General features: G+C 44.1%; 1 protein-coding gene across 1 annotated transcript; it reads right to left on the bottom strand.

Annotated features, from left to right (window-relative positions):
- Positions 1-210: 210 nt before the first annotated feature.
- On the bottom strand, positions 211-4,383 carry LOC309567408 (uncharacterized protein; the record flags this gene model as incomplete). The annotated part of the gene is made up of 3 exons (XM_082272808.1): positions 4,263-4,383; positions 4,074-4,175; positions 211-1,096 (listed from the first exon to the last, which is right to left on the bottom strand). Exons 1-3 carry the CDS (start codon positions 4,325-4,327, stop codon positions 211-213), a joined length of 1,053 nt encoding a protein of 350 aa, XP_082128934.1. The 5' UTR covers positions 4,328-4,383.
- Between the last annotated feature and the right edge of the window lie 7,279 nt (positions 4,384-11,662).

Genomic DNA, 11,662 nt, shown 5'->3' with positions numbered 1-11,662 from the left:
CGCTCTGGCTATACTTTTTTTTTTTACCTTGTAGTTTAATTGCACAAACAAAATCCCTGGTCACATGACACCACAAATAAGCACTTTGTATCATACCATGAATGCACACCAATACAGAATGTTAGATTGCAATAATACCTTTATTTGAAATGATACCTTTAAATTTATTTAATGCACATCAATACAGAGATTGTCACTTATCAATTGTCATTAGCAATTTTCAATGGCTTCCATTTGCCATGGAACCTGTCCTGTGTTCAAGAAGAAGTTGTTGAAGGTATCTCGAACATATGCACCAGTTGTGTTCCCACGACTCCCGCTCCATTGTGCCCTCTGCATTGTGTGCATTAAAGCATCTTCGAAGCACACACCATCCCGCTTCCTTACAAAATTATGTAAGATGCACGCTGCCTTGGCTGCGCATATTGCGTTTTCCATGTTGAGATTTATGACGCTGTATAAAAATCGCCATTTGTTTGATAGCAGGCCAAAAGCACACTCAACCACTCTCCTTGCTCTGGTTAGCCTATAGTTGAACACCCTCTTCTCCGCATTGAGGTTTCGGCTTGAGTATGGCCTTAGAAGGTGTTCATGAAGCGCAAACGCTTCATCCCCAACAAACACATAGGGGACAGGTGGACCATTGGTTCCCGGTAGTGGATTGTTATCAGGTAGGTCTAGGTTATTGTTACGTAGCATCTGGCCAAAAGTAGAATGCGCAAAGATGCTGGAGTCCGAACTACTCCCGTAAGAGCCAATATCAACGTAGCGGAAGCAATAATTGGCATCCACGACCGCCAATAGAACAAAAGAGAAATATTTTTTATAATTAAAATATTTTGTACCACTGTTAACTGGTTTAATTACTCGTATATGCTTGCCATCTATAGCTCCTACACAGTTTGGGAAATTGCATCTTTCCCAAAAGACTTTAGAAATAGAGAGCCACTCGTCCTCCTTAGGTTGGGCCATCTCCACATCATGTAAGACATCCCAGATTTTGGCACAAGTGTCCCGTATAATGTAGCTAGCTGTAGATTTCCCAATCATAAATGCAAAGTGTAAACTTGCCAGGGATTGACCAGTTGCTAAGTACCTGTGGAAAAGAAAAAAAAAACATAATTATTTTTTTTTTTAACAGTTTTTCAACTTAAACGAAAATGGAAAAGCTTGAAGGACGCTTATGCCCGTTAGAAGCGCCAGTTAAGGGAGTTCCGGAGTGGGCAGGCAGCTGAAGAACCGCCGCAATATATTCATGCAAAAGACCTTGACTTTCTGTGGCCTTCACTACAAATGAACAAGTAGGTCATGTTATTTTGAAAGTTACATATAAAGTATGCATGCAGACATTCTAGAGCATGTTTTTTTTTCCACAGTACCCAGAGTTCCTGGAGCAACACAGCTCCTGAAGAAGAGGACGACAACGAAGCGGAGGAGAGTCAAGAAATACAAATTCAAGAACAACGAGAAATGCCATTTATGGACATGGCAGTACCGGACATGTCATTAACTGACTTAGCATCTCCCTCCCTCGAAATGAGTTCCAGATAATACAGAACCCCAAGTAGAAGAAAGACCTTTGACAGAGGTATCAAGAACAAGTCAAATTCCTAACAGACCATCGGCCAGCCCTGAAATGCTTCCCCCCCCTGCTGCTACACTACGGCGAGCAACCACAAGGCCACCAAAACGAAGGAATGATAGATATAACCAAATAGTGGGCATGATGTCGCAATTTGTACAAAGAAGGGAGGAAAAACCTACAGTTATGTTTCTAAGAAGTCTGGAGCCATTTGTGGACAAGGTGCCAGAATCGAGGCAGATAGCAATGCGGAAGGCAATCCTTGACTGTATTTCCTCCTTCATCCCCTCAGATGACCCACCCTGCCCATCTTCAGCACCTTCCCAAATTACCTCAGCACCTTCCCAAATGACCTGTCCTCCACCTCGTACTTACCACCATGCACCATCCACATTCGCACCACCACCACCGCCAACACGACCACCTCCGGTTTTCCCCATTACCCAAACCCCTCTTCTGCTCCATCCCCATACTTTAATCCACAGGGAGCAATGTTTGACAATTTATGCCCAAGCTCCCCTTCTCTAACATTTCATAATTTGTAATTTTTTTTGTATACAGTTTTCGGTTGCAACATTCATGTTTGCTCAGGACACTCTCCTGTGTTCAACAGTTGTTATTATTTAGCATAGAGTTCTATGCAATTCAGCATATTAAAAAAATTAAAAAAAAATGTACCACAAGTACAAATGTTGTGTTGGTGTCTCTATTTTATTCATACGGGGTATAGCATGGCTTATTCATAGGGGTAGAGCATGGATGCTCAACTTGTGGCCCTCCATCTGTTGTGGGACTAAAAATCACATAATATCTGCGCCTTTGGGAGTCTCATGCTTGTAACTGTCAGCAGCTTGCAATGGTTAATGGGACTTTTAGTTCTGCAAAAGCTGCAGGGCCACAGGATCAGCAATACCTGGGGTAGAGGACAAGGGGGAGGAGGTTGGAGGTCTTTGGAGTGTGGGAGTAAACCCACGCAGGCACAGGGAGAACATACAAACTCCAGGCAGGTAGTGTCGTGGTTGGGATTCCAACCAGTGACACTCTTGCGGGTGCACATGGTGGGTGGAAAGGGAGGTGTTTGTACGTGGCACTGGTGGACACTTATTCGTGGCACTGAAACGTGGCACTTATACGTGGCACTGGTGGACACCTATTCGTGGCACTGATACGTGGCACTGGTGGACACTTATTCGTGGCACTAATACGTGGCAATGATACGTGGCACTTATACGTGGCACTGGTGGACACTTATTCGTGGCACTGATACGTGGCACTGGTGGACACTTATTCGTGGCACTGATACGTGGCACTGGTGGACACTTATTCGTGGCACTGATACGTGGCACTGGTGGACACTTATTCGTGGCACTAATACGTGGCAATGATACGTGGCACTGGTGGACACTTATTCGTGGCACTGATACGTGGCACTGGTGGACACTTATTCGTGGCACTGATACGTGGCACTGGTGGACACTTATTCGTGGCACTGATTCGTGGCACTGATACGTGGCACTGGTGGACACTTATTCGTGGCACTGATACGTGGCACTGGTGGACACTTATTCGTGGCACTAATACGTGGCAATGATACGTGGCACTGATACGTGGCACTGATACGTGGCACTGGTGGACACTTATTCGTGGCACTAATACGTGGCACTGATACGTGGCACTGGTGGACACTTATTCGTGGCACTAATACGTGGCAATGATACGTGGCACTTATACGTGGCACTGGTGGACACTTATTCGTGGCACTAATACGTGGCACTGGTGGACACTTATTCGTGGCACTGATACGTGGCACTGGTGGACACTTATTCGTGGCACTGATACGTGGCACTGGTGGACACTTATTCGTGGCACTGATTCGTGGCACTGATACGTGGCACTGGTGGACACTTATTCGTGGCACTGATACGTGGCACTGGTGGACACTTATTCGTGGCAATGATACGTGGCACTGATACGTGGCACTGATACGTGGCACTGGTGGACACTTATTCGTGGCACTAATACGTGGCACTGATACGTGGCACTGGTGGACACTTATTCGTGGCACTAATACGTGGCAATGATACGTGGCACTTATACGTGGCACTGGTGGACACTTATTCGTGGCACTTATACGTGGCACTGGTGGACACTTATTCGTGGCAGTGATACGTGGCACTGGTGGACACTTATTTGTGGCACTGATACGTGGCACTGGTGGACACTTATTCGTGGCACTAATACGTGGCAATGATACGTGGCACTGGTGGACACTTATTCGTGGCACTGATACGTGGCACTGGTGGACACTTATTCGTGGCACTAATACATGGCAATGATACGTGGCACTGGTGGACACTTATTTGTGGCACTGATACGTGGCACTGGTGGACACTTATTCGTGGCACTGATACGTGGCACTGATTGTAAGTGGAGTAGGGTGAGGGAGATGGGGTTTGAGAGATGGGGGATGGGGACGTGGGTTGTTGCTTACCGCAGTGTAATGATCAGCCTTTCCACAGGTGGAATACAGTCACGAAAATCAGTGTCTTGTCGCTGAAGATGTGCAGAGAGTAACTCCAGCAACTCATCAAAACTGTACAATATAATATTGATTGTTAGTGGGCAAATAATATATCATTCATAGTACAAGCTTATTGAGGATATTAGGAGATGAACCCACCTTTTTACTGACATCCGTGTGTATTGAAAAAATTTGTCCTCGTGCACACGAAGGTCATCATACATTGCCCAGAACTGGCCACGCTGTCGCCGATTAGCAATCACAGGATGGACCCAGTATTGTCGATTACTCTCTTCCTTCTCTTCCTCCAGCATCAGAAGTGCAAGTGATGCACAAAAACAGAAATCCTCTTTCATTGTCGTCCATTTTAAGCAGCAGAGAACTCACACAGACAAAAAAGAACACAACAAAATGAAGAAGAGGAGGTCCCTGGGAGGTCCAATGCAGGGGAGGAGGTCCCTGGGAGGTTCCTTTGCAAATTTTGTAAACAAAACACAATGCTTTTCATTGGCCAAGTCACTACACAAAAACGCCTAAAAAAAACGCCTATAAAAACGCCTGTAAAACGCTTGTAAACGCTTGCAAAAACGCCTGAAAAAACGCCTGAAAAACGCCAAAACAAGGCTGGAAAAACGATAAACAAACGCCTGAAAAACGCCAACGCCCACATGTGAACCCAGCCTTAATCTTTTTACACAGAAACATGTTCACCAGATGTGTGCAGTAGTTTCAACTGCATTGTTTTATGGTCCAATCACTAGACTTGGAAGGGTCGGTTAATTGTCACAATCACAGCTATAAGTTTAAATAAGGGGGGGAAAAAAAGAAACATTTACCAATTTGGCTTTACATTTATTCCTCAGATGACATTTCTGGTGAAAAATCTTTGGACGTGCCCTCTAAATGTTGGGAATCACTGGATTTTAGTGGTATTTAAACTTGGTTAGTTTACCCTTTTTAATAATTTATTGTTCATTATTTAATTTGTTTATGTATACACATTTTAGTATGACACCGCAGAGTGCATTTTCTATATAAATTTATAGAGAATGTCAATATGATCATAAAAATTGTTGCGTGATGTCCCAAAATATTTTTTAGATTGTCAACATGTCCAAGAAGGCCATCATGTTAACCGCTTGCCGACCGCCGCACGACTATTTACTGCGGCGGTCAGCCCCTCAAAGGCAAAGCGACGTAGGTCTAAGTCGCTAGCCTGTGAGGCTCTAGGAGCGAGCGCGCGCCGCCGGAGGCCACATCCAATCACAGTTAGAAGCACGGCCCTAGGGACACAGTTAGAAGCACGGCCCTAGGGACACACTTAACCCCTCCTTCTCAAATACAGTTAACTCCTTCCCTGCCAGTGTCATTTTTACAGTAACAGTGCATATGTATAGCACTGATTACTGCAGTAATGTCACTGGTAACCCCAAAAGTGTCAAAAATGTCAGTCAAGGGTCCGATCTGTCCTCGGCAATGTCACAGTCCCGCAAAAAAAAAAAAAAAAAATCGCAGATCACCGCCATTACTCGTTAAAAAAAAAACAACAAAAATGACAAAAATCTTTCCCTTAGTAAACGCAATAACTTTTGCGCAAACCAATCAAAATACGCTTTTTGCGATTTTTTTTTACCAAACATATGTAGCATAAAACAAATTAGCCTAAAATGTTAAAAAAAATTAGATTTTTACATTTTTTTGGGGGAATTTCATATAAAAAAATTTGAAAAATATTGTTATTTTTGCAAAATTGACGCTTTTTTTGTTTATAGCGCATGATCAAAAAATCGCACAGGTGAGCAAATACCACCAAAAGAAAGCTCTGTTTGTGGGAAAAAAAGGACGTCAAATTTGTTTAGGTACAGCGTCGCACGACACGTGCAATTGTCCATTAAAGTCACGCAGTGCCGAATCGCAAAATAGGCCCTGGTCAGGAAGAGGGTAAAATCTTTTTTTTTTTTTTTTATCTTAGGGAGATTTTTTTGAGATGATACGGTATATAAAGGCATAAAGGCGCACATAGGTGCAGTGAGACAGGGTGGTGCATATGGGGTGGGGGGAGTGCGTTGTTTTGTTGTAGGGGCTTATTTTGTAGGCTTGGATGCCTCAGATTGCACTCGGTTCTATAGACTGCTATACTATACTCTTTTTTTTTTTTTGGGGGGTCCCGTCTAAGTAGCTTACTTGGGGGAATGCTATGGGGGGAATGAGCTCTCCTGAGGCTGATATTGAAGTCGTGGATTGGGAATAACAGACGGCCCATGGTGGTTGTAGGGTGTGGGGTATAGTATAGAGTTTGGTATGGAGTGTGGGATCGAGTGCAATATGATGTGATATGGGGGCACTGGGGTGACTGGGGTGGTGTTACTGGGAATATATTGGGATATGTATATATATATATATATATATATATATCTTTTTTTTCCCTTGTTCTTTTTCCTTGTTGGATCATTTATATTGTGCTGACTTGTTTAGGATATTTAATTATGATATTTAGTTGTTATTGCTGGGTACGGGGTTCTCCCTTTCTTTCCCCTTTTTTTCTTTTTTTTGGGAGAGGGTGGCGGGAGGGGCCTTCCCGTGCGGGGTTGGGTTCCTTTTTTCTCTCCTTCCATACTCCCATTGAGTATTACGCGCATTGCCTGGGTAGGGTTGACAACGTACGTTTTTCAACCATTTGGTTGTTTTTTCTATTTCTTTTTATCTGGGGTTTCTCTTTTTTTTTTGTTTGTTTGTTGTGTTTGTTTGTTTATTTTTGTTTTTTCCCACACTATGGATGACCTAAAATTGGTTTCTTTAAATGCAAGAGGCCTAAACACACCAGAAAAACATTGTCTTTTGCTGTATGACCTACATCGTTTGGGCACTCAAGAAACCCACTTTCGGACTGATAGACTGCCTATTCTGCGGAACAGATATTTCCCATATGCTTATCACTCGACCTTTGCTGATTCCAAGTCTAGAGGGGTCTCCATCCTGATATCTAGCCGTCCTACCGTGGACACTCCGTGAGACCCTTATAGACCCAGAGGGGCGATATGTATTTGTTAAGGGCACGATCGGAGATGTGTTGGTTACCCTGGCATTGATCTACGCACCAAATATAGGCCAGGATACGTTCCTTTCAAGGGTATTGGAGGCCCTTTCTGATTTTTCGGAGGGCCAATTAGTGCTGGGCGGGGACATTAATGTCCCATTGGTGCCGTCTGTTGACTCCTCTACAGGATCCTCATCGGTCCCCTCCAGGGTTAATAAACTAATCGCTCAAGCACTTCATCGTGCTCAACTTATTGATGTTTGGCGGCTACAACATTCAGGAGAGAGGGACTATAAGTTCCCCCTCCCCCCCTCATGGGTCCTACTCTAGGATCGATCTCTTCTTGGTCCCCCACGCACAGCTACGTGCAGTCCGTACATCATCAATTAGTTCTATTACCTGGTCGGACCATGCACTGGTTTTGCTAACCTATACACTTTCGGAGGTCCAAGCTTCCAGATCTATGTTTTGGAAACTCAATGAAAGCTTGCTGCAGGATTCTTGTGTCTTGGCAGAGGTTAAGAGGGAACTCTGTACCTATTTTGAGCTGAACAACCTCCCGGATTGCAATCCAGGGGTTCTCTGGAAAGCTCATAAGGCGGTGATACGGGGCGTCTTTATTAAGCACGGAGCAAGATTAAAACGTGAACGATCAGCTCAACTATCATCCCTGTTGGATAATCTGCATAGACTGGAAGCTAGACATAAACATGCCCCTACGCCTGAGATAATGGAGGAATTGCATATTACTTGCAAGTCTATTTTAGACTTGCAGTTATCTAAAGCAAAGGCCTCTCTCCAGCGCTGCCGGCAAGTTTTTTTTGAGTCAGGAGATAAGTGTGGGAAAACACTTGCTAGGGCAGTGAGAGACCTTCAGGGGTCTAACTATATACCACATGTCCTCTTCGGGACGTAAATGTACTTTACCCAAACAGATTGTCCAAACTTTCGGGGATTTCTATGCATCATTATATAACCTTAAATTACCTGATTTGCCAGAATCCAAGATGGTGCAGTATATTGCCTCTTCCCAGATGCCTAGTCTTACAGGAGAGGTCGTGGAGATATTCGAGGAACCAATTACTCTCACAGAAGTGGAGCAGGCCACTGCTACCACTAAGCCAGGGAAAGCTCCGGGACCTGATGGTTTCACGTTAGCTTACTATAAGACATTGTTCCACATCTTAAGTCCTCATTTAATACGGCTTTTTAATTCAGTAGGAGAGGACTCTCCATTTCAGATTGATACGCTTCGGGCGCATATTACCCTTCTCCTCTAGGAAGGTAAGGATCCCTCGGCCTATGGTAGTTATAGACCAATCTCCCTCCTCAACTTAGATCTTAAGTTTTTCACCAAGATATTGGCATCTCGGTTGAGTGGACATCTATCATCTTTGGTCCACCTTGACCAGGTGGGCTTTGTCCCTAAGAGGGAGGCCAGGGATAATACAGTCAAAGTACTTAATTTGATACAAGCAGCAAGTGCCAGAGACATTCCGAGTGTCTTTCTCAGTATGGATGCTGAGAAAGCATTCGACCGCGTGAACTGGCGGTTTATGTTTCTGGTACAACGGCATATTGGCCTAGGGGACACTATGCTTAATTGGATTAAGTCGGTTTATACAGACCCATGCGCGCAAGTGAAGGCAAACGTTTTTTTATCTGATAATTTTGCAATCCGGAATGGTACAAGACAGGGGTGCCCCGTCACCTCTTTTGTTTGCCCTTACTCTGGAAACTTTTCTCAGCAGGGTCCGCCAAAATACTGACATAGGTGGGATTTGTGTAGGATGGGGCCATTATAAAGTTTCGGCATATGCCGATGATATGCTTTTTTCAATCTCTAACCCTGTGGTGTCCCTACCGAACCTGATGAGAGAATTTGATCTGTACGGTACACTATCCAATTTAAAAATCAATTTTGGAAAGTCGGAGGCGATGGGGGTCCAGTTGCCCATGGCTATGACAAAACTTTTGAAGACTAGCTTTGGTTTGCGGTGGACTGATATGGCACTTCAATACCTGGGTACTCTGATACCCCCGGACCCTTCAAAAGTATACTCTCTTAATTTCCCCCCTCTTGTGACCCGGACCCGGTTGTTACTAGATAAATGGGTGAAGGGAACACACTCTTGGTTTGGAAGATGCAACCTTTTAAAAATGTGCATCCTCCCTCAATTCTTGTATCTGTTTCAGGCTTTGCCTGTAAAGATTCCTAGACAGTTTTTGCGTCAGACCAATTCTCTTTTTGTTCGTTTTGTGTGGGCAGTTAAAAAACCTAGGCTATGCAGAAATCTTCTTACATTGCCAAAATGTATGGGGGGGGGGGGGGTTTGGCCTTTCCAGATATCCATAAATACCAACAGGCATCCCACCTATGTAGGGCCCTAGATTGGTGTAGACATGCTACTTCTAAACTATGGGTCCAGTTGGAACAGGCACAATGTGGCTTTCCAATACAGGGAGCACCATGGTGCATCCCTAATATTCCATCTTGGGTTCGTCGACATCCTCTGATCGGGGCCACTCTTACAGTGATTGAACATCTGAGTGAACGTTTCCATCTGGCCCCCTTACCCTCTCCCATTCAACCGATACTGGGCCATCTGTTGTTCCCTTCGGGAACTTCAGATCGTGAGCTGGTAGCTTCGCGGGACAAAGGGATTTATCAGGCCTCCCATTTTTTGATAGGGACACGCTGGCCAACTGTTTCAGAATTGATGTCAGAAGGGGGGCCCTTTGCACTTCAGTTCTGGTCTGCCATTAAAACCCACCATTTTTTAGCCTCTCTACTGAAGCCAGTTGCCTATTCTAGGCCCTTGACCTCTTTTGAAGCTTTATGTATGGGAAAAGAGGTGTTATCTCATACCCTCTCTCAATCGTACAGTTTGCTGCAGCCTCAGAACAACCAGGTTGTACTACCCTGGGTGGAGAATTGGGAAATAGATATTGGACGTCAGTTTACTGCACAGCAGAAACAGAATATGATTCACCTAGCTTTGAACTCTTCGATCTGCACGAAGACGCAGGAGACAAATTTCAAACTTTTAACACAATGGTACTACACTCCGGAGCGTCTTCACCGTTTTTTCCCTGAGGCATCAGATTGATGCTGGAGATGAAGAGGTGAAAAGGGTACGTTGCTACATATCTTCTGGTCGTGCCCAATATTGCTTACTTTCTGGGGAGAGGTTCGAAGAATAGTAGCAAAATTCACGAAATTGAAGAACCCAGACGACCCGGCTTTTTTCTTGCTTCAAGTGGTAGATGCTCCACTTGGGGCCTTTAAAAAATCTATGCTCTGCCCTCTTTTGAATGCCGCCCGGGCATGTATACCATCTATGTGGAAAAAGACGACTCCTCCGCAGATTGCTCAATGGCTTAATAGGGTGGAGGAGATTAACAGGATGGAAAATCTGATCGCGTCCTCCCAGCATAGAGGAAATGGACATGCGGAAAAATTGAAGATGTGGGATCTATATATTACCTCGGGAGAAGGGGTAAGCCTTATGGCAGAATGATTAAATGAGTGGGCAATTATGTCTAAAATAGTATGTGGTCTGACGTTAAGGTTAAACATAGTTTGGGGATATATTTTATTTTCTCCCCCCCCCCCTTTTTTTTTCTTCTCTCTCTCTTTCTTTCTTTATTATTTGTTCTTAATGGTAGACTTTTCTGTCTACTTGAAAAAAAAAAAAAGTTGCATACCAGAGAGGGCATTCTTTTTTGCGGTATTTAAGGGGAGAGTTGATTTATATATGTGATGATGTCAAACTCTTACCGAGGTTCTTTTTTTTTTTGTATAATATGTGCATTGCCTGTATCTGGTTGTATCTAATAAACTTTATAAATGTAAAAAAAATCTTCCGGGGCTTAAGTGGTTAATAGACCGATTGGGAAAGGAAACAGCCTACATTTCGACAGTGATGCAAAACTGGAGGTAAGTGTGTTTCTGATAAACTTTTAACTTGGCAAACATGCGCACAGGATTCAATGTAAACTTTTTACCAAAAATGTTTTATAGTTTGTTCTTGAAGATAGATGACCCCTCTTAAAGACGAGGCAGCAGAGCATACTGGCATATAAAGTGGGGATCGAAAGTTTGGGCACCCCAGGTAAAAATTTGTATTAGGCCTCTTTCACGGGCGTTCCGTATGTCCGTTTTTCATCCCATCCGTTTGCGGATGAAAAACGGACATAATGCATCTCTATGTAAATACAGATGTCAGCGGATGACCATCCGTTGACATCCGTTTTGCGTCTGTTCCGTTTTTTCAGACGGAAGAGAACCCTATTTTTCTTCCGTTTAAAAAACGTAACTAGGGTTGAGCGGACACCTAGATGTCCGTGTTCGACGGGTTCGGCCGAACTTTAAAAAAAAGTCCGGGTCCGTGTCCCGGACTTTTACCGAACTTTTCCCGGACACCGAACCCCATTGAAGTCAATGGGGACCCGAACTTTAAGGCACTAAAATGGCTCTAAAACACCAAAGGAAAGGGCTAGAGTGCTGCAAATGGCAGCA

Source organism: Pelophylax lessonae (genome assembly GCF_965119305.1).
Source record: "Pelophylax lessonae genome assembly, chromosome: 11".
In the NCBI taxonomy this organism is placed as follows: Eukaryota; Metazoa; Chordata; class Amphibia; order Anura; family Ranidae; genus Pelophylax; species Pelophylax lessonae.
The sequence above is the reverse complement of the archived record's forward strand: the minus strand, read 5'-3'. Positions and strand labels throughout refer to the sequence as shown.